Source organism: Gossypium hirsutum, chromosome D01, assembly GCF_007990345.1.
Source record: "Gossypium hirsutum isolate 1008001.06 chromosome D01, Gossypium_hirsutum_v2.1, whole genome shotgun sequence".
In the NCBI taxonomy this organism is placed as follows: domain Eukaryota; kingdom Viridiplantae; phylum Streptophyta; class Magnoliopsida; order Malvales; family Malvaceae; genus Gossypium; species Gossypium hirsutum.
The window spans coordinates 578,461-602,208 of record NC_053437.1 but is presented as its reverse complement, the minus strand read 5'-3'; the positions used below and the strand labels follow the sequence as shown (position 1 = coordinate 602,208).

Genomic DNA, 23,748 nt, shown 5'->3' with positions numbered 1-23,748 from the left:
ATATAATTATTATTAAAAAATAATATAAATGCGAAATAAATATAAAAAATTAGATCATCATATACTTTTTATTATTTTAAATTTAAATAAAATAAATTTTATATAAATTCTTTCATCAAAATCAGATTTTATTATATATTTAATCGATTTTCTTATATATCCAAATCAATTTAGTTTATCGTTTATTTTAAAATGAAATATTTTAATTAACAAAAAATAAAATAATTTTAAAACATATAATTTAATTGAAACTCAATAATTGTAAAATTCAATTTATGAATAAAATATTTGGGTAAACTATAAAAATAGTCACTTTTGTTTGCCTCAGATTATACTTTAGTAATTTATGTTATCGTTTTGTTATGAAGTGGTCACTCTACTGTTAAACTCCGTTAACTGCCTAACGGCAATCCAAATGAGTTTTAAATGCCAATTTAAATGTCTAGTTGTTGAGATGAAAATAGATTTTTAATTAAATAAATTTAATTTGGATTGCCAAGTAGGACATCAAAGTTGGCATTTAAAATTCATTTGGACTGCCACCTAGAACTATTGTTAGGGAGGTAACAAAGCGTAATGGTAGAGTGAACACTACGTGACAAAACGATAACGTAAGTGACTAAAATGTAGCATTTCAAACCTAAGTGACTAAAATTAAGCTGAGGCAAACAAAAGTGGCTATTTTTATAGTTTACCCAAAAATTTTAATCATTGAATTATATTTTTCGATAAAATCTCAACTCAACACTATTATTCAAATCATTATCCAAACCAAAATCTATGTAAATTTTCAATTAAATTTATCGAATCAAATGTTAAAACCTATATGGTACAAACTGAAAAATTTTCTCTCGAAAGAAAGGTAAAACTATTTAAAATTTTGCCAATTTGGTCCCTTTTGTGTTTCGTTTTATGTTTGTACATCCTTAAAGTTTTCTCTTTTTGTTTTTGTTGTCGTCATTTTAGATCCCGCTTTATTAATCAAAATATAAAATTGATCCTTAAACTATACCATATTTACACTTAGGTACATTTTTTTTGTCAAAAAATTGTACTTAAACTATTAAATCTAGTCTCATTTTACCCCGATATCAACCAATAAAAACATGAAATGTGACATTTTTTTATTGGAAGTGTTACATTTTTAAGGGTGAAATGAGATGAAATTGATAGTTTAAGTATCATTTTGGCAAAAAATTAGGTACTTAAATGAGAAAAGTGGTATGCTTTGAGGGCCAATTTTGGAATTAAACCTTCAAATTTCCCTTTATTCAATATTTCCAACGGCATTCTTCACGCTTTCACTTTTAAATCCAAACTCTTCCATGTAATCCCTCACTTCTTTCTTAATCATCTCCTTTATCGCCGCCAATATTTCCGGTGGAAGCATTGCCGCCGCCACCGTCGCCGACGAATCATTCTCGTGCTTTTCTGCTGTTAATTTCAAGTCATTTTCTTTCGACAAGTGATCATCATCGTTGTTCAAATCGACCGATTCGTTCCAAGAACTTCGGAGTGTAAGCTTAGTCGAAACACGAGAGCACTGACTCAACTCATCGGCAACGACACCGAGTCCTAAATCGTTCGCGTCAGAACGCGACGGACTACTACTACTCGCCGTCCTCTGCGATTTAGCTGGTTTTTTCTCCGATTCCGAATCCTCGATAAACTTACGCTTCAACGTCGAGTTCCAGTGATTCTTAACGGCGTTGTCCGTACGCCCGTTCAGTAATCTCGCGATGGTCGCCCACTTGTTCCCGTACAAGGCATGCGCTTTCCTAATAATCCGATCTTCCTCCGCCGTGAAGGCACGGTGCTCTACTTCCGGCGAAAGCTGATTACACCACCGCAATCTACACGATTTCCCCGATCGACCGGGAATCGACGTCGAAATCACCGTCCAGTTCCTCGGACCATACCGCTGCACCAACTTCCTCAACAATTCATCCTCCTCAGGACTCCATGGTCCCCGTACCCGATCAATATCCTGACCCATTAAATCCAAATTCCGACTGCGGTCTTCGTCGATTCTTCTCCGGCGCCTGCGATTTAAATCTATTTGTAAAGGAAGAAGAAGAAAGGAGGGTTTTTAAACGGGATAGGTAAAGGTAACTGATAGGGCCGGTAAAGTAATACAGGTAATAAGCCTTAATGGCACTGGTATTGACCAGTAACCGTTTGGAAGCTAATACAGCTGTAATACGTTTCGGGGTTGCCACGTAGGTAATGACTGAAATTATGCGAATCTTAACAAAATCTTGGGGGTAACATAGGAATTTCAAAACGGTAGTTTCCTGATTTGACTCGTACAGTTCTGGAAGTTACTGATATGGGAAATGGTAGATGAGGCGCTGGTAAGTGAGTAAATCGCGAGAATTTGAGGAGAAATTTGTGGGGATTTTTTTTTTAATTCGTTTTTGTCGTTTTTTCAGTTCTGGATCGTTATTCGTTAAGGTTGTGGGAAGGATTTTAATAAAATTTTATTGATATTTGTTGGTTAAAATGTGCCTATAGTCCTTGTACTTTTTAAAAATTGAAAATTTAGTCCTTGTGCTTGTATTCCTACGAAACTAATCTCTCTACTTTTTAGATTTCAAATTTCAGGTCTAAATGTTAATACTTTTTTTTTGTTAAACAAGTTGTTGCGGTAGCTATGTAATTAAAAAAAATTTGTAATTAACCTAAATTTAACAAAAAAATAACAATATTAACAATTAGACCTAATTTTTGAAATTTGAAAAGTAAGAATAAATTCTTGAAAATACAAGTGCATGGAATAAATTCTTAAATTTTAAAAAATACAGGGACTATAAACATATTTTAACCGTCTTTGTATTAGACATAAGTCAAAGATTTAGTTTGTGTACTTTAATTTTATCATATTTAGTCTTTGTATTTTTTGGATTTGAAAATTTTAATCCTGATTGGAATAGTAAACGTTAAATTCATTTAATTAAATTTTACCATTTCCAAAATTTAATGTTACAAGCATATTATCACGTTTGTAATGTTATATTAGCTTGTTAATTTTAGGTAACATTCATAAAAAAAGGTCAATGTTTACCATGAGTCTTATAATTCTATGTAAATTTCATTTTAGTCCATCTACTAAAAATTGCTCCAAGTTAGTCTTGAGACATTAAAAATTTATTCAAAGCATGACATTAATATAATTTGTTATTGAGTTACAGATAATTTAGACAAAATATATCATACTTAATTGATTTACCTATGACCTGACCTAGTCGTAGAAAAACTCAATCTTATATAATGCCATGTTAGCTTATTATTTCCACATATTACTCATAAGAACCCAATCAACAAACTTAATGATTATCGTTTACACCAAATTTTGGAATTAAAAAATATAATGATTGTAAACGTTCTAATTGGAGAATAGTGCTAAATCAACAACTCTACGTAGAGAACACTACTAATACTAGAGTTTAACCAAACATATTTAATTTCTACCACTTGAGATAGGACTAAAATTTCAAGATTTTAAAAATATCAAAACTAAAATTTATAATTTCGAAAAGTATAGTGACTAAAATTGAACTAAATGTGCAAGTTACATAGAGTACAAAGACTAAAAATCAATGTTTTAAAATTTGACTAATGATTGAACTAGTTAGATCATCGATTCTTGGTTAAATGGATTTGACTACTGATCCAACAATAATTAAACAAATGTTAAAAGATCCCATAAGTCATTTTACTTTTCATAAATTTAGAATTTAGTCTTTGTAATTTTATTTTTAGGAATTTAGTCATTTTACTTATTAGATTTTATAATCGAGATCCAAAAGTTAACACTGTTTAAATTATTTTGTTAAATTCAAGTTCATTATCAAGGTTTTCAAAATCAAAATGGTAGTCAAACTGGTCATGCCTGTAACACCCCTAACCCACATCCTTCACCAGAACAGGGTTATAGGATGTTACCGGAGTTTACAGAATAATTGCATATAGGGGTGAGCAAAACTCGATTCGACTCGAAAAAATCGAAAAAAAATCGAATTTCGAGTTAAACGAATCGAGTTATTCGAATCAACTCGAATTTTTTTTCGAGTTTCGAGTTCGAATCGAGTTGAGTTTTCGAATTCGAATAACTCGAATAATTCGAATATCAAACTATAATATTTTACATTTTTACCCCAAACTCCCAAACCCTTTTACTTTTCCCTCAAAACTTTTACTCCTTCTCACTTTCCCCCCAAAACTTTTACTCCCCTCCCCTCCCCTCCCAACCCCCCAATCTACCCAAAATCCATTTCCCACCAAAATTTTACTCTCTCATTTATTTTTCTAAAATTTTTACTCCCAAAAACCCTCAAAACCTTTTATTTCCCCCCAAAATTTTTACTCCCTCAAACATTTCCCCTAAAACTTTTATTCCCTTCCCATCCCACCTTCCATCTATCCCAAACCCTCCCCACTCCAATTTTTTTTTAATATTTTTTCTCCAAAATTTTACTCCCCCTTATTTACTTTCCCTTGAACTTTTATTCCCCAAAACTTTTTATTTTTCCCCTAAACTTTTACTTCTCACCCTTTACTCTCAAATAAAAAATCAAAATTATCCAAAAAAAATCACTAAACATAAATAGTAATAATTTTATTTATATCTACTATTTATATTATTAAATTAAATTTCACATTTTATATTATTTATATTGTTGAATTGTTTAGTCATATTGAATATTTATATTAAAATTGAATTATTAATTATGCCATAAAATATCCGTGTTAAAATTTATATTGGTATTAATTTCACATTTTATTTTTAAAATAACTTTTATTAAAAAATCATATTTTTACATTTAATATATTTTTTAATTCTAAAATACATAGTGACAAGAATTTGAAGATAATTGAAACAACTAAGCAAGCAAAGAAGCTAACCAATATATAAAAAATTAATAAATAAATTATGAAGTGATGAAAGTTAATAAAAATTTTGATTAATGTGGACAAATTTTATTACGATGGGTGACAATGGTTAGAAGGACCCAAAATTATTTTTTAAAATTTAACTCGAACAAATATATTCGATTCGATTCGATTCGAATCGAATTCCATCTCACTCGACTCGATTTGAGAAAACTTCAAATAAAGTTAGGATGATAAAATGAGATTCGAAAACTCAATTAACTCAAAAATTTTCGATTCGATTCGATCGAATGCTCACCCCTAATTGCACATAATTCCACTATTTAGTTTGTTCATATCAAAGCAGTCCACACGAGTCATAGTCATTAAATTATTTATATATTGAGCTACGGAACTCCGAATTAAGATCCGCTAAATTTATTTGAAACTATACTCACGTATCTTCTTACCATAAAAATTTTAGAATTTATGGTTTATCCAATAAGTATATTTTATTCTTTAAAGTCATCCATGTTCTGCTGTCTGACAGTTTCGACCCTTCTTCACTAAAAATTAATTATCTCCTTGTACGAGATTCGGATGATGTTCCCGTTTGTTTCTATTGAAAATAGACTCATTAATAATTTTAAACATATATAATTATAACCCTTAATTATTTTTAGAAAGTTTTTAATGATTTTCCAAAGTCAGAATAGGGGATTCTGAAATCACTCTGACCCTGTCTCGTAAAAATTCAAATATCTCATAATATGAAATTTTCTTGTTTACACCATTTCTTCAATGTAAAACTAGACTCAATAAGCTTTAATTTCATATCTTATTCAACCTTTAATTCAACTTTCACAATTTTTGGTGATTTTTCAAAGTCGAACTACTGCTACTGTCCAAAATTGTTTTAGTAAAAAAATGTTAATAACCAACTTTATAACATCTTCACTTCTTTTCAATTAAACCCTATACATGCCATATAAACCTTATGATGCACAATAAAATTTACCGAAGTAATTTGGATAGTGTGTCCTGATGTGTTGATCCGATCCACTGATTTCACATCAATCTACAAAGAACATTAAACACACAAAAGTAAGCTTACAGAAACCTTAGTAACATCATAAGCCCATAATAAAATCTTATCAAGATTTCACTAACAATATTAATAAACAAGTATAATTCAACATTTCCTGCCAATCATAATCTCAAATAATGAATTTACTCAATCGAGCTCAATATCAGATATCAACTTATTTCCAACATTTAGGTTCAATTGCACTTACAAATACTTGTCAAATTGAGGATCGTCTTGTGGATTTGAGTACATCGTTTGCCCGGTGCCACGATTTGCTTGAATCTTTTACAATGCTGTAACTCAGTATGATTTTCTTCACTGAAATACCATACCTACTTTTCACAACTCAGTATGGTTTTCTTCACTGAAACACCATACCCACTTCTCACAACTCAGTATGGTTTTCTTTACTGAAATATCATACCTACTTTTCACAACTCAGTATGGTTTTCTTTATTGAAATACCATACCTACGTTTCACGCTTTGCTATGGATCCACCATGGATTTATTAGTCAATTTATCACTGGTTACTGAACGTATGTATTCAATCTTGCATATCCCTTAATTTGAACTTACAATCTCATTTTTTTCTCATTTTCACAATAATCATAATTCAACAACAATATACAAATTAATGCATTATATCATTCCCACATTAACAATTAATTATAAAATTTCAGCCGTATGAACTTACCCGGGTCAATTTCTAAGAGTTGTAATATTTTAGGGACTAGTTTGATATTTTCTCTTTTTCGCGTTTATCTTCGGATTCCCGATATGGTGTAAAAATATGAGAAACCAGCTTGTTTCAGACCTCCTATGGCGTTTTTGCTGATGAATTATGAAGAAATCTCTAGATTTTTCAATTTTGTCTTTGTTTTATATGTTTAATTTACAAAATTTCTAATTTTGCCCTTGTTACTTTCTTGTTGATTTTACTTGCCCAAACCGTCCAGCCTATATAATTTAGGTCTAATTATCTTTTAAATCCCTCCTTATTAGTCACTTAAGCTATTTAATCACAATTTAACAAATTTTGCACTATTTTCAATTTAGTCCTTTTTAATTAATTGACTATCCAAATGTTAAAATTTTCTAACGAAACTTTTATACTAACTCAATGACACTCCATAAATATTTATAAAAATATTTATGGCTCGGCTTATGAATTCGGAGTCTCAATACCTCATTTTAGACCCAATTTACCTATTAAATTCTTTTTAAATCACAAAATTCACTAATTCAAAAATTCTTCTAAATTCACACTTGACCCATAATTATTAATTTATTAAAATTTCAAGTTTACTTGTCGGATTTAGTGATCCCAAATTACTGTTTCTGACACCACTGAAAATTGGGTTGCTAAAATGCCACTGATTTGTTGGTTTATATGATTGATTAAATAAATCATTAAAAATCCGATTCAACCGATCATTATCGATTCATGGCCCAACCGGTTCAATGCCTTTTTTCGAACCAATACCCTAGTCGGCTCACAATCCAATCAATCTGATCAACTAGTCCAATCTAGTTCAAACAACCTCGTTCATTACATGTTAAATTTTTTAGTTACATGACTTCCAAATGAGTATTTTTAGGGTAAAGTACACCATTAGTTACTAAACATTGGGTAAAATTTTATTTTGGTCACTTAACAAAAAAAATTGTAAATTTGATCGCTAAGCTTTTTGAAAATATTTTTTTCTCACTCGACTATTAAATGTCAATTTTTTAATTGATATAATAACAAATTTAATCCAATGTTATTTGAGCTAGACCGACTGATCAGAAGATTGGTCCAAAAGTGACTTTGAACCGGTTAGACCGGGAAACAGTACAAACGATTGAACCACCTAAAAACTCGATTAAACTAACCGTTGAACTAAAATTTTTTTTCAAAATTTTTAATAATGTTTTAATTGAGTTGATCAAACTGACAAATCGATGACCTAAACTAGTCAATCACCAATCCAACTTAGGGTGGATTTGGATGGGCGATTGGGTGCGGTGCGTTTAGCTTACTTTTTGTCTCACGCTATAGTATCGCTACAGTATCTAATTTCACCGCCACCGTTATTTTTACACTAACCACAGGTAAACGCACCGCCAATCCAAATCCACCTTTAAAAAACATTGTTTTAATCCTAATTTTTATATTTTATGTAAACAATTAAAATTCATAAAAAATATTTAAAAAATTATAAATCACATTGAATCTTTTTATGGGAACCAATATATACCAATCGATTTTCGAGGGAATGGTCCAGTCTGGTTCCACATCACTGCTGAATCGTACACCTAGTTTTTAAATCACACACCTACCTAAATAGTAATAATAAGAGCTTGCTGTCGATACTTGCGCAGAGAACAAACTGTACATCTCCATCACCAGTTTTAGCTTCAATTTCTCAACCAAACCAAGCCTTAAAGGATAATCAAAATCAAACCCAACAAATCCCAAAATCCATAGACATGGAGGAAACAAAAATCCCTGTTACAGAGCAAAATCAATTCCCACAAACACCCGAACACATTTTCATCCTTTCAGGCCAAAGCAACATGGCAGGCCGAGGCGGCGTTCACCACCACCACTGGGATGGCGTCGTCCCACTGGATTCTAAACCACACGCTTCCATCATCCGCCTTAGCGCCAACCTCCACTGGGAACCCGCCCGGGAGCCGCTACACCACGACATCGACGTCCGTAAGGCCTGTGGAGTGGGGCCCGGGATGTCGTTCGCCAATGCGGTGAAGGACCATATCGGCGGCGGCGGAGAGTGTTTGGGTCTGGTCCCTTGCGCCGTGGGTGGCACTGCAATCAAGGAATGGGAACGTGGGCAGCACCTGTATGATAATATGCTTAAGAGAAGTAAAGAGAGTGTGGAGAAGACTAAAGGGGAAATCAAGGCTTTGCTTTGGTACCAAGGGGAGAGTGATACGCCGTCGTATCATACTGCTGAAGCTTATAAGGAAAACATGGAGAGGTTGATTCATAATGTGCGTGAGGATCTTGGGTTGCCTTCGCTTCCTATCATTCAGGTTTGGATCATTAATTTTTATCCATAGGTTCTTGATTATGCATAAGTTTTGGATTTAGCCCTTCCATTCTAATTAGGTTTTTTTTCTTCCGAATTTTGAAATTTCAGTGAAATTGGTTGATATAAATTCTATTATTTCCAAAATCTTATACAATGAACATATTATCTCTTGCTATTTTTATGTAATACGCACAAAATTTTTTTGTCGGAACTGAAATTTCAAAATTCGTATAGCGTAGAGATTAAAAGGGAACAAATTGGAGTGCATGTATTAAATCCACAACCAGGTGTTGTGCGGGACTAATAATAGAATATGATGTAAAGAATTTAGCTGCTACCATTAGGATTAGGACTGAAATTATCGAAGTTTAGAAAGTATAGGGACTAAAATTGATAAACTTAAGAGTATATAGACTAAACCCGCAACTTAAATATAGTATAGAAATTAATAGCAGAATTTGATTTATTTTTACAAATTTTAATACATTAATAATTCATATTATATGATGTTGAGACGCTTATTACTTATCACCTTTTAGTTAGTTTTATGTATACCTCTACTAGGAAGAAACGAGATGTTATCAAACTCTCCTCTTATAAATATTTTGAGTATTCAACAACATACATGATAAAACAATAATTGCTATATATACATACATATACATTGCACATACATATTGTGTCTTACTTCACTACAATCTTTGGCAAGTGCTTATTTTTACACTTGAATCTTTAACAACATTGATGATGATTGGTGATCAACGTTATGAAATAATCATATTGCATGCTACTCATAATGTGGTGAATAATTTGCAGGTTGCAATTGCATCAGGGGATGAGAGATACATGGAGAAAGTGAGGGAAGCACAACTGGGGATTGATCTTCCGAACGTAATATGTGTGGATGCCAAAGGGTTGGCTCTGAAAGAGGACAATCTTCATTTAACAACCGAGGCTCAGGTTAAGTTGGGGCACATGTTGGCTGATGCTTTTCTCACCCATTTCAATGCTCCACCATCACAATCTTCCCCTTGCTCAGCTCCAAAAAACAGGGTAATATCAATCTCAAAGTAACTAAATCCCAAGGCTTCATTAAGTCATAGTCGTCTTCGTCATTGTTGTTCTATTTGCTTCTTTGATTTGATGTTAACCTTGTAGCTTCAAATTTGTCCGCATTTATCATGTTTGCCATATTCATTTCCTTGTTTTGGCTATGGTGCTTTGCTTGAATCTGAAACCCACGTAAATCCGAAAGTACTCAAATCCCAAGGCTTCATTATATCCATTGTTTGTTTGTGTTTGCTTCTTTGGTTTGATGTTGACCTTTAGCATCGAATTTGTCCACTTTTCTTTATTATATTTTCCATATTCCTTCCTGTGTCCTGGCTATGGTGCTTTGCTTGAATCCTAAAACCGGGTAAATCTTAAAGTACCCAAATCCCAAGGCTTCATTATGTTGTCGCAGTCGTTGTTGTTGTTGTTCCTTTTGCTTCTTTGATTTAATATTGAGCTTTTAGCTTCAGTTTGGTCCATTGGACTTGATTATGTTGCCATATTCATTCCCTTCTTTTGGCTATGGTGCTTTCTTGAACCCGAAAACAAGGTAATCTCTGAAAACTACCTAAATCCCAAGGCTTCATTATGTTGTCATTGCCACTGTTGTTGTTGCTATTCCATTTGCTTCCTCAAGTCGATGTTGACATTTTAGCTTCGATTTGGTCCACTGGATTTTATTATGTTCGCTATATTTGGTGCTTGCTTGAATCCAAAATCAGGGTAATCTCTGAAAGTACCTAAATCCCGAGGCCTCATTTGTTGTCATCGTTCTCATTGTTGCTGCTATTTGCTTCCTCAAGTCGATGTTGACCATTTTGCTTCAATTTGGTCCGGTGGCCGGATTAAATTTTTTGCCATATGATGTTTGAAGCTGAGGTCTGAGGGCTACCCAATAATGAATTTGGCAAAGCATTAGGGTATTAGTCAAATAAAATAAATGTAGTAAAATTATGTGCTATTAGTTTGTTTTTGGAGTTTGCAATTGGTGTATATGTATCATATTTTATTTCATTTTCGTGCCAATTATATTATTTATATTGTTCTGATTCTTCATTTGCCTTATGGTATAAGTCCGGAGTTATAGTATAACCCTAAAAAATTTGGGAAAAAAGAGTTGAGCAGACCATCATCCTCAATTAACTCCAAAGACTGTAAAAAAACAAAGGTTAATATACTATTTTGGGATCTGAGTTTTACTTCAATGTTCAATTTGATACTTGAATTTGACTTTAATTTTTAATATTCAATTTGATATACGAGTTTCTTTCAATTTGACAATTTTAAGCATTGTATTTAAAAATAAAAATTAAGAATTATGATGTTACACTCGGAAGTAAATAAAAAAAAACTTTTTATAAAATACCAATAATAACTGTACGAGTTTTAACACTAGTGAAAGAGTTAATAGGTTCACTCTTGGAGAAAGAGAACCCCAAGGTTGAATAACTCTAATTCCAACCATCAACAACAAAACCGAAACGCGCAAGATCATTCACTTCAAACGAATTACGATAGAGGAGCATCACAAGCATGATCGTGAAGATAAACAAGCTCCATCTTGAAATCGGGTCGAAATTAGAGTGGAAGGCTAGTGTCGTAATATCGGGGCTGCAAGAGGGGAGAATCGCGTCCACAAGTAGAAGCAACAGTCGCACATGCCATGGACCTTCCCTGATTGGCCACAAAATAGAAGACGATATAACATAAAAAAAGGAAACCCCAAATGGTTGCTCGACCTACGGCTGAATCCTCGACCAAAGCACAAAAAACGGGCTTCTAGGTAATCTTTACTTACATGACGAGGAGATGGTGTCAAAGATGCCCAGAGACAAAATAAAACCTAAAGGCCGAAGGGTAACCATCCTTCGAGCCTTGCTCCAACCAAAACAGAGCTCGCAAGGACCTTCTTCCCCCCCCCCCAATTGACTAAGGACTCATTGGTGACAAAAAATATAAGATCCGATAACCCCCAAAGGCTGGACAAAAGTGAAAACAAAGGACAATGAAGAGCAAATGGAGAACATTATGTAGGGCAGGAAGGGGTGAGCGACACTAACTTAGAGGTCGGACGACCATTCGCATGATGGAAAAAGATTTCTATATGGATGGCAACTATAGAAGAGAAAATGTATATATATTTAATGGATGCATTTTATATTTATGTTCAAATAATATATTTAGGGTTAGAGTATTTATTTCTAAACATTCGTATTTTTATTAGTTTTATGATTTATAAAAATTAATTCTTTTTAATTTTGTATTTTTTTATGCAGTTTATTCAACTTTTATGAAATCACAAATTAAAATAATGATAAAATTACACTTTACTCCCTCTTAATTTCTATTCATTTTTGGTCCCTTAAAATTTTTTTTTTGTTTTACCCTTATGTAGAAATACAGCAATGCACCTTACAATTTCTTTTTTTTTCCTCTCTCTGAAGCCTCGCTTTCCCCATTTCCATTGTGATTGTTGGCACGATCAACCTTGTGTCGGCCATTGTCGGATCTTTTTTCCTTCCTCCTTTTCTTTACCTTTCCATTTGTTTTTCTTTTACTTGGACAAAATGAAGTCTGAACCGTGCCCCTCTCGTTCGTTGACCTTCTATCGGTGATCTGAAAGCCTTTTTCCGATCGCTCCTGACTTTGGGCCTAACCCTCTTTCTTCTCTCCTATAGCGTTTATCTCTGAGTGCTATCTATCACATTCACCATGGTCCTTCGCTAGACGGAGCTCGTGTTTTGTTGTACCAGCCTACACGATTGGTGGTTGAAGCCATTCGCTGGCCATGGATCCCTTCTCCAATGTCGACTCCCATCTGGCTCCACGGTGACTTGTGGGATTCCATTTTTGTGTTGCCCCTCATAGTCTCCCTCCGGAAGCATTACTTGTTTTGTGTCATACTTTTTTCTTTTAAAAGTCTGTACCTCTATTTTTTTCCTTTAATAAAAATCATATGAAAAAAAAAAAAACAAAAATATATATATTTATTATATCATACGTAAATTTTACTCCACTCAACCATAACTAAAAATAAGCTTCGATATATAAATAAATAACATTTATTTTCGAAAAAAACACATGGGAAAATCAACCAAACTTGAGACTGAAGGGATGAACATCAAGGTACCAGCAAAGCTGACACCAGTAATCATTATTTAAAGAAAAAACAAATCCATTAAACTATATTTACATCATATTAATTATTTAATTATTGCACAAATTCTTTAACTATTTTATTATTATTTTAAAAAATAAACAACGTTGACTAAAATTTGACTCTTAAGACCTTGGTTTCCCACTATAAGCTCGCTTGCAAATTGCGTACGATTTTTGCTGCGGCGAGCACAGCTGAGAATTTGCCGGACATCCCCGTAGACAATTATCGCCCAAACTACCCGTAACCTCTGTATCGCCGGCGAAAAACTCTGTCGGTGGTGTTCCGATCAAGAAATTCCCATCCAAAAATAATCGCCTCAAAGACTTTTTCTTGCTGTAACTGTTAACATTAATGGGAGACAATATTAATGGCAAACAATACAAAGTGGTGCAAGTTTAGCACCCTAAAGTTGACTTTGAAAAAAGTGGCATGGGATAATTTTTTTTGGTCCTTGAGATAATGGGCTATTTATTGTTTGGTCCTTAAACCTCAACTATAAATAGGCCTTCTCATTTCTCATTTCAATTCATCCCAACCAATCTTTCTCTCTTAGTTTTCTCTCTTCTCCTATTTGAGAATTCTTAAGGAATTCTATTTGTTTGTAATACTTTGGAGATAGTAAAGTTATCATCTGGTGTTAGTGCCCGAGGACGTAGGTATAATTTACCGAACCTCGTTAAATCTCTTGTGTTCTTTCTTGTCCTATTTTTCTTTCAATATTTGAGGGTATAATAGTAGTATTTAATTGTGCTATTAAATTACTATAGAAGGGATATTCTGTCTAAGGAAATACTTGGTATTTAAGAGATCCATGTGATCCACCTCTCTTCCCTGAGAATTGAACTTTGTGTGATTTTTTAGTACAATAATTTACACGCTTCCGACCCTATTGGAACAACAAGTGGTATCAAGAGCCGAAGGTTAATCGTAGTATGCTCTGTGGTTGCAGTTTGAACTGATCTTCCACATCAGAAAAGATTTCCTTAGGTATATTGAAAGATTATGGAGAAAACGGTCGGTGTAGGAGCTTCAACATCGTCCATGTGGACAAAACCGACAATTGCAAATGCAAGATTGGCCGTGGAGATCTTTGATGGCACGGGCCATTTTGGTATGTGGCAAAGTGGGGTTCTAGATGCCCTTTTTCAGCAGGGTCTAGACATTGCCATTGATGAAGAGAAACCAGATGATGTACAGGAGAAAGATTGGAAGGCGATCAATCGGTTGGCATGTGGCACAATTCGATCATGCCTTTCTCGAGAGCAGAGGTATGCTTTTTCAAAGGAGACTTCTGCAAATAAGTTGTGGGTGGCACTTGAAGAAAAATTTTTGAAGAAAAACAGTCAAAATAAGCTCCACTTGAAGAAAAGACTGTTTCGCTTCACATACGTCCCAAGTACCACAATGAATGATCACATCACCAAATTTAATCAGTTAGTCACTGATTTGCTGAATATGGATGAGACATTCAAAGATGAAGATTTGGCTTTGATGCTGTTGGGGTCACTTCCTGAGGAGTTTGAGTTCCTAGAAACTACTCTACTTCATGGCAGGAGTGATATATCTCTGAGCGAAGTCTGTGTGGCCTTATACAGTTATAAACAGAGAAAGAAAGACAAACAGAAAAAATCAATCAGAGATACAGAAGCTTTAGTAGTCCGAGGTCGTTCATACACTCGGAAGAAAACTCAAAAGGGGAGATCAAAGTCAAAGTCCAGACTCGGGAAAGATGAATGTGCTTTTTGTCATGAGAAAGGCCACTGGAAGAAAAATTGTCCAAAGCTGAAAAATAAGGGAAAAGCTGTTGTAGATGCTTGTGTTGCTAAGCATGATACTAGTGAATCTGAACTATCACTGGTTGCATCATCATCGTCGTTCCATTCAGATGAGTGGATATTGGATTCGGGTTGTACCTATCATATGTCCCCTAACCGGGAGTGGTTCTCTGATTTAGTAGAACTAAATGGAGGAGTTGTTTATATGGGCAATGACAATGCCTGTAAAACTGTTGGGATAGGTTCAATCCAATTAAAGAATAAAGATGGATCAACCAGAGTTCTGACTGATGTTCGGTACGTGCCCAGTTTGAAGAAAAATCTCGTCTCATTGGGAGCCTTGGAATCCAATGGTTCAGTTGTTACTATGAGAGATGGGGTTTTGAAAGTGACATCTGGCGCACTTGTGATATTGAAGGGCATCAGGAAAAATAACTTGTATTACTACCAAGGTAGTACAGTTATTGGAGCAGTCGCTGCAGCTTCCGGTAACAAAGACTTAGACTCAATGCAGTTGTGGCATATGAAGTTGGGACATGCCAGCGAAAAATCCTTGTAAATTCTAGCAAAGCAAGGATTGTTGAAAGGTGCAAAGGCTTGCAAATTAAAATTTTGTGAGCACTGTGTTCTGGGAAAGCAAAAGAGAGTGAAATTCGGCACTGCTATCCATAATACAAAAGGTATTTTGGAATATATTCACTCAGATGTGTGGGGGCCTTCCAAAACACCTTCGTTGGGAGGAAAACACTACTTTGTTACTTTTGTTGATGACTTTTCCAGAAGAGTTTGGGTGTATACCATGAAAACTAAAGATGAAGTGCTTGGAGTTTTTCTTAAATGGAAAACTATGATCGAAAACCAGACTGGCAAGAAAATCAAGCGGCTTAGGACGGACAATGGAGGGGAATATAAAAGTGATCCGTTCTTCGATGTGTGCCAAGAGTATTGTATTGTTCGACACTTCACAGTTAGGGATACACCACAACAGAATGGAGTGGCAGAGCGTATGAATCGAACATTGCTGGAGAAAGTTCGATGTATGTTGTCCAATGCTGGGTTGGGCAAGCAATTTTGGGCTGAGGCTGTGACATACGCTGGCCATCTTGTTAATCGTTTGCCATCATCTGCATTAGAAAGAAAAACTCCTATGGAGGTATGGTCTGGAAAACCGGCTACAGATTATGATTCCTTACATGTGTTTGGAACCACTGCATATTACCATGTGAAGGAGTCAAAGTTAGATCCGAGGGAAAATAAAGCTCTCTTTATGGGAATCACTTCTGGAGTGAAGGGATTTCGTCTTTGGTGCTTAAGCACAAAGAAAATGATCTGTAGCAGAGATGTTACCTTTGATGAATCTGCCACATTGAAAAAGGTAACAGATAAAGATATTCAGACGAGCAATACTCCACAGCAGGTGGAGTGTACTCCAAAACAGGTGGAGTTTGAGCAGATGGGGATTTGCCCAGTTAATAAGTCTAATTCTCCAGCCACAATGGAGGAATTAGAGGTTGAAGAGGTTCTGACCCAAGAACCACTAAGTACACCAGAACCAGTTGCAGTTGCAAGGCCACGGAGAGAAATTCGTAAACCTGCTCGATTTACTGATATAGTGGCCTACGCCCTTCCCGTTGTTGATGATATTCCTATCACTTATCAAGAAGCAATGCAAAGCTTAGAAAGTGATAAATGGAAAAGCGCCATGGATGAAGAAATGCAGTCTCTCCGGAAGAACAATACTTGGGAGTTGGCGCAATTATCGAAAGGTAAAAGGGCAATCGGATGCAAGTGGGTATTCGCAAAGAAAGATGGATCTCCTAGCAAGAAGGATATTCGCTACAAGGCAAGATTGGTAGCTAAAGGCTACGCTCAGAAGGAGGGAATTGACTACAATGATGTATTTTCCCCTGTTGTGAAGCATTCCTCCATTAGAATTTTGTTGGCCTTGGTAGCACAGTTGAATTTGGAGCTAGCTCAACTTGATGTTAAGACGGCTTTCTTGCATGGTGAGTTAGAAGAGGAGATCTATATGACTCAGCCCGAAGGATACACAGATGCTGGTGGTAGAAATTGGGTTTGTAAGCTAAACAAATCGCTATATGGATTGAAGCAATCCCCGAGGCAGTGGTACAAGCGATTTGATAGCTTTATGAGAAGGCAGAAGTACACAAGAAGCAAATATGACAATTGTGTGTATTTGCAGAAGCTGCATGACGGATCTTTCATTTATCTACTCTTGTATGTTGATGATATGTTAATCGCTTCGAAGAGCCAAAAGGAGATAGATAAGTTGAAGGCTCAGTTGAATCAATAGTTCGAGATGAAAGATCTAGGTGAGGCCAAGAAGATTCTCGGCATGGAGATAAGTAGAGATAGACAGAGAGGCAAGCTTTGTTTGAATCAGAAGCAATATCTGAAAAAGGTATTACAATGTTTTGGTGTAAATGAAAACACAAAACATGTAAGTACCCCACTTGCTTCTCATTTGAAACTTAGTGCTCAATTATCTCCGAAAACTGAAGAAGAAAGAGAATATATGGCGAAAGTCCCATATGCTAATGCAGTTGGGAGTTTGATGTATGTGATGATGTGTACGAGGCCTGACATTTCACAAGCTGTTGGAGTTGTGAGCAGGTATATGCATGATCCTGGAAAAGGACATTGGCAAGCTGTGAAATGGATTCTACGGTATCTTCGAAAAACCGTAGATGTTGGTTTAATTTTTGAACAGGATGAAGCACTTGGTCAGTTTGTAGTTGGATATGTTGATTCCGACTTTGCTGGTGATTTAGATAAACGTCGTTCAACTACGGGGTATCTGTTTACTCTTGCGAAAGCCCCAGTTAGTTGAAAGTCTACCTTACAGTCTACAGTAGCTGTGTCTACTACAGAGGCAAATATATGGCAGTTACAGAAGCTGTTAAGGAGGCTATTTGGCTTAATGGATTGTTGAAAGACTTAGGAGTTGTTCAAAGTCACATAAGTTTATATTGTGACATTCAGAGCGCTATTCATTTAGCGAAAAATCAAGTCTATCATTCAAGAACCAAGCATATCGACGTAAGATATCACTTTGTGCGGGAAGTCTTTGAAAAAGGAAAAATTCTACTTCAGAATATTCCGACAGCAGATAATCCCGCAGATATGATGACCAATGTGGTAACAACAATCAAGTTTAATCATTGTTTGAACTTGATTAACATCCTGAGAATTTGAGCACCTTCAGGTGTATGGCGCTCGAGAGCGCATTTGTAGGCACTACAAAAGATAGCTTTATCGAATTTGGGGAGTTGAAGAAAGTGTGTGAAGATGTGATTATCCTAATCAAATCTTCAAGGCGGAGATTGTTAACATTAATGGGAGACAACATTAATGGCAAACAATACAAAGTGGTGCAAGTTTAGCACCCTAAAGTTGACTTTGAAAAAAGTGGCATGGGATAATTTTTTTTGGTCCTTGAGATAATGGGCTATTTATTGTTTGGTCCTTAAACCTCAACTATAAATAGGCCTTCTCATTTCTCATTTCAATTCATCCCACCCAATCTTTCTCTCTTAGTTTTCTCTCTTCTCCCATTTGAGAATTCTTAAGGAATTCTATTTGTTTGTAATACTTTGGAGATAGTAAAGTTATCATCTGGTGTTAGTGCCCGAGGACGTAGGTATAATTTACCGAACATCGTTAAATCTCTTGTGTTCTTTCTTGTCCTATTTTTCTTTCAATATTTGAGGGTATAATAGTAGTATTTAATTGTGCTATTAAATTACTATAGAAGGGATATTCTGTCTAAGGAAATACTTGGTATTTAAGAGATCCATGTGATCCACCTCTCTTCCCTGGGAATTGAACTTTGTGTGATTTTTTAGTACAATAATTTACACGCTTCTGACCCTATTGGAACAACAGTAACCCAATGGGATGGCGCCACGTAATCGATTGTAACGCAAGGACAGGGAAGACAACATCGGATAGTCGGCGAAGTTCGCCGGGAGGTTCCCTTCGATCTTGTTGAACCCAAGGTTGACGGCGACTAGGTCGCTGTTACCACCGGCGGGCTTTGAGATCTCGACATGTGTAAAGCTGTTGTTGGCTAAATCAACTTGTTGTAACGACGGTAAGAGGAAGAACCATGCTCCCAGGGTACCGGAAAACGAGTTGTCATTAAGTTCAACGACTTCTAACCGAGTTAACCCGTCGAAAGTTGATTTCGAGACATACCCAGATAAAGAATTTGCTTTTAAAGCAAGTTCCAATAAGTTCAACGGGAGTTTCGATAGAAACCCAGTGAGTTTGTTATAACTCAGGTCGAGCCTCTTTAAACTCGTAAGCGAGTTAAGTGATTTCGGTAATTTCCCGGACAGAGCATTATGAGAAAGGTCTAATGTTTCAAGCGATTTGAGAGCCGTGACTGAGTCAGGAATTGAGCCGGAAAACGAGTTGGATGTTAGAGTCAGAGTCTGGAGATTACGTAGAGAAGAAATGGAAGAAGGTATACGACCGAAGAAATAGTTATCAGAGAGATCGAGTGTGGTGAGTTGGGTGAGTTGTGAAATGAGTGGGGTGAGTTGACCCGAGTAACCAATAGGATCAAGCGTGATTTGGGTGATACGAGTGGCGTCAGGCGAGCAAGAAACGCCGCAGATAAAGCGAGTATGGTGGGGGACGGCGCAAGGGTCGTCGGAAAAGTCCCATGAAGCTAGGCAAGACCATGATGGGATTGAGCTTTGTTTGATTGAGGATTTAAAGGCTTTTAAAGCTGAAATATCTTGTGGTAATGTTAAGGCTTGAGCTTGAAGTAGATGGTGAAGAACAAAAAGAAGAAAATGAACAAGATTGAACATTTTTCAATGAAATTTGCTCTATTTTTAGGGTTTTTTTTAAAGCTTGTGAATGTCATCAATGGAGTATGATGCAAACTTTAAAGGAGTTTCAATCAAGGGTTTTTTTCTTGGATGGTAGCGCTTTGAAAAAAAATATGTAATGGTTGGACACCACTAAAGAAAAATAAGGGTAAATTACACCAAAGTCATTAATTATTAGTAAGTTTATGTTTTAATTACTTAATTTTAAAAAATTACAAAATGATCACTTAATTATTTGAAAGTTTTCATTTAAGTGATCGGACTGTTAAAATCGTTGTTGTATAGCATTTTCTACTCGCACCACTTGCACCAATCGAAAGCTATACTTTCTATTCTCTTCTATAGTTCAATTTTTTTTCATGAAACAACTTTAAACATTACGAATTTGTGAACCAAAATTCAAACAGTTTTCTTCTCTAATCTTTGTCACTGGCTGTCAGATCTACTTAGACCTAATGTATGTTTTTTCTACTTGTCGATATGTATTGATCCACAACAATGATAATCAAATTGTCACTTGGAGCTCATTACCTGGACTTTTAAAAAAAAACTTAACAACTCAATGACTTAAATAAAAAAATTTAAATAGTTCAATGACTTATATGAAAAATTTTTCAATGGCCATTTTGTAACTTTTTTAAGTTGAGTGACCAAAAGACAAGCTTAATAATAATTTAGTGACATTGAGTGTAGGTTGCCCAAAAAATACATGGTTAATCTACCTTTGAGAATTTTAAGCCCTAAGGAGACGATCTGGGCTTCTTCATTGTCGTAAAGACAATTAGAATGCTTTGTTGGTAAACTTTCTGTTTAGAGTTCGAGGTAGCCCATTCTTTACTGCTACTTATCAAAACATGGATAACTTTGTGTATCAGTCGCTTCCCTTTGTCTTCACATCGATTATTCGAAGGCTTCGCTTCTTGATTATTAGCCCTGTTTAGCGGGTAAGTGTCTCAGGCCACATATTGTTCCAATTGGCCTTTTTGGATGGCATCTTTAAGTTGAACACATCGATTTGTGGTATGATCGCCAACATTATGAATGCAAAAATAAAAAGGCGAGTCATATTGGCGCCGATTGAAGGGCATAGTTGGTAGATTTGGTAAGGTTCATTGATATGCAATTTGATCAAATATGATGACAGGAGAACAATTGAGTTCATGGTATGTGTGATTGGTGGTTATATGAGACTCGATCTCGCTAATACTGATTAGGGTGATTATCCTTCACAAGTCTTGAGTGACGAGTGGTCCTACAGTATTAACCATATATGCATATCATGAGACTCTATCAGTATTAGGTAATTATGCCTAAATAGATTCCTCATTGTATTGGGAGTGTGTTCACGCTAGGATAGTGTCCACACGATGGAACAGATGGTCATACTTGGAGGTACTAAGACCAGATTGGCCTACCAGGATGCTATTTCAAAAGAAGTCAACGTGGATGTCAACGATGTGTCAGTTGTTGCCAGATGTCCAAGTTACAACAGGGGTATAACAATCTTATATATTAATTGTATTGATCTAACGTGTCAAAAATAACATTTTTTTAAAATTTTAACAGCACTATCTATTTTTTAATACATACGATCCAATTGTCTATATGATATATACAAGTGTTTATAATTTAATTTGCATGGTCTTAAAATGCTTTACACTGCACTAGCATTTAGTGTCTAGATTGATGGTTAAGCTAACAAATGGATCTGGTTGATACGATAATGATATTTTGAATAAACACTTATAACTTTTATAAATTTAGGATCAATTCAGAATTTGGATGATAATTTGAGGATATTTGGTCAATTAACCCTTTTGTTTATAATAAAAAAAATGCGTTGTAAAATGAAAGGTTAGTTGTTTGGTAAAAATGTAAGAACTTTTTTAAAGTTGAATTATAAGTTAGGTACATAAAATTATGTTAAATTTAAAAGTGGCTGCTTTTTTTAATGTTTGTTGTATCTAAAATAATTAATTAAATAAAATACACTAATATTTTTAATTTTATTTTGATTTGTGTGTTAATTGAGACAAATTTTTATTATAATAATAGCTTTAGAATATAGTGTTTTTTCTATTAAATAGATGAGTGTCATACATATCCGCACAACTCATGACCAGTCAACCAATATCTATATATTTAATTTAGGTTTAATTTTACCTCGGTCCATTTGTTTCGAATTTTTGGAATTTAATCCATCTTTAGGAATTCAGTTTTTTCTACTCATCTGATTAAAGTTCAATTAATAACACTATCAATAGACTGACATTAAATTTGAATATTTAGCGTTCTAATATATAAATGTTTGATTTAAAAATTACAATCCTATTGGCAACACTTTTTCGTAAATCAATTAATAGAACGATATTAACCATTGGACTTTAATTTATAAATTAGAAAATAAAGGGACTGAATTATTGGAATTAAAAGAAATGGGACTAAAAAGTTCAAAAAGTACTAGGATTGAGGGCAAAATTAGACCTTTTGATTATGTCAGGAAAGGGTGAAGATTATTTGTTTTTTTCATTTGCAGTTTTTGATACAATGTCTGAACTACTCATAACCTCTCCCCAATCCATAAATAGGAGGATAATACGCTTCAACGCACTTGAACCTGCGCCCTCTTGCATTAGTAACAATGCCTATGCCAGTCGAGCTAAGACTCAATCAACATAATATTTCTTTTAAACATTAAATTTTAACACTAATAAAATTTTACCTTATTTGATTCTTTTTAATAGCATCGAGACTAAATTAATTCATTTAACAACAGAATGATTAATTTAATAAGGTCTTTATAATAGTGGGACTTAAAATGTAACTAAATCAATTACTTTTTTATATATATTTTAAAGTATTTGATAATTTTCATACCAATTGCCAGTTGTAATGAAATAAAAGTTGGTTAAGCATGGGGCATTTTGAGTACTTTGTTTATTAATTATTTTAAGTACCCTTTAAATATTTAATTTATAATTAATTATACCAACTCAATTGTTCTTGACAACTATATAAATCAATTTGGTTTATATTTTCTTTTATAATTTATTCAATAATTTATTTCAAGAATATATTTTCATATATGTCAAACTGGTAACAACTTCATAAATATTTCGGTTGCAGCAACCTAACAAACAAACCATTAAAGAAATGGGAAAACAAAGCTGCAATGTTTTTTTGGGTATAATTGCAAATTAAGCTCTTGAAGCTTACATTTCTATCAAATTGACCCTTTTTTAGTTAAATTTGACCTCAACCATTTAAAAAGAGTTAAATTTGAGTATCAATGTTTTGAAAAAAAATTCAAATTGTTGTTTTTTTAACGGAAATGCTGACCAAAATGTTAAATTTTCAAATATGATAGATTGCATGAAAATTCATGTGTACTTTATGTTAATTTTTTTTATTTTGAATATTTTTTTGACTTTTTAATATTTATAATTTATTGATGTGACATATAAAACAAATAGAGCCATGTCAACATAAAGTATACGTGGACTATCATGTGGGTTGTTATTTCCGTAAATATATTCTAATGTATTCGTAAATATTTCCGTTTAAAAAAATGATTTCATTCTTTTTAAAATGTTAAAGGCTAAATTTAGCTAAGAAAAAAAGATTAAATTAATTTTTTATAGTTATAATAGAATAAATTATTATAAATATTTCACTAAATTATTAAATAATAAGCTAGATTTAAACTAACTTTTTATGTATTCCTTTCTTTTAATTATTAAAAGTCGTGGCTAAAATTTACTTTATTAATGGATCTATATAAAACGGATAATTAATTACTCGGCTCGTTTCAATAAATACAAAAATAAAGAAAATGAAAATTTTAAAAATTTAACATAAAATATGATAAAATCATTTAACAATGAATTTAAGACGTTAAAG

General features: G+C 34.1%; 3 protein-coding genes across 3 annotated transcripts; 1 reads left to right on the top strand and 2 right to left on the bottom strand.

Annotated features, from left to right (window-relative positions):
- Positions 1 to 779: 779 nt before the first annotated feature.
- Positions 780 to 2,925, bottom strand: LOC107928825 (transcription factor MYB73). Its single transcript, XM_016860102.2, has one exon. It carries the CDS (start codon positions 1,994 to 1,996, stop codon positions 1,268 to 1,270), a length of 729 nt encoding a protein of 242 aa, XP_016715591.1. The 5' UTR covers positions 1,997 to 2,925; the 3' UTR covers positions 780 to 1,267.
- A 5,296-nt stretch (positions 2,926 to 8,221) lies between these two features.
- On the top strand, positions 8,222 to 11,103 carry LOC107928912 (probable carbohydrate esterase At4g34215). The gene is made up of 2 exons (XM_016860203.2): positions 8,222 to 8,999; positions 9,815 to 11,103. Exons 1-2 carry the CDS (start codon positions 8,433 to 8,435, stop codon positions 10,070 to 10,072), a joined length of 825 nt encoding a protein of 274 aa, XP_016715692.1. The 5' UTR covers positions 8,222 to 8,432; the 3' UTR covers positions 10,073 to 11,103.
- A 1,994-nt stretch (positions 11,104 to 13,097) lies between these two features.
- Positions 13,098 to 19,929, bottom strand: LOC107928836 (LRR receptor-like serine/threonine-protein kinase EFR). The gene is made up of 2 exons (XM_041086624.1): positions 18,896 to 19,929; positions 13,098 to 13,550 (listed from the first exon to the last, which is right to left on the bottom strand). Exons 1-2 carry the CDS (start codon positions 19,825 to 19,827, stop codon positions 13,334 to 13,336), a joined length of 1,149 nt encoding a protein of 382 aa, XP_040942558.1. The 5' UTR covers positions 19,828 to 19,929; the 3' UTR covers positions 13,098 to 13,333.
- Positions 19,930 to 23,748: the final 3,819 nt, after the last annotated feature.

Coding starts and splice junctions, on each gene's coding strand:
- LOC107928825 (XM_016860102.2), bottom strand. CDS start 1,996: ATGGGTCAGGATATTGATCGGGTACGGGGACCATGGAGTCCTGAGGAG.
- LOC107928912 (XM_016860203.2), top strand. CDS start 8,433: ATGGAGGAAACAAAAATCCCTGTTACAGAGCAAAATCAATTCCCACAA. Junction 9,000..9,814: donor CTTCGCTTCCTATCATTCAG/GTTTGGATCATT, acceptor AATAATTTGCAG/GTTGCAATTGCATCAGGGGA.
- LOC107928836 (XM_041086624.1), bottom strand. CDS start 19,827: ATGTTCAATCTTGTTCATTTTCTTCTTTTTGTTCTTCACCATCTACTT. Junction 13,551..18,895: donor CGTGGCGCCATCCCATTGGG/TTACTGTTGTTC, acceptor TAATGTTAACAG/TTACAGCAAGAAAAAGTCTT.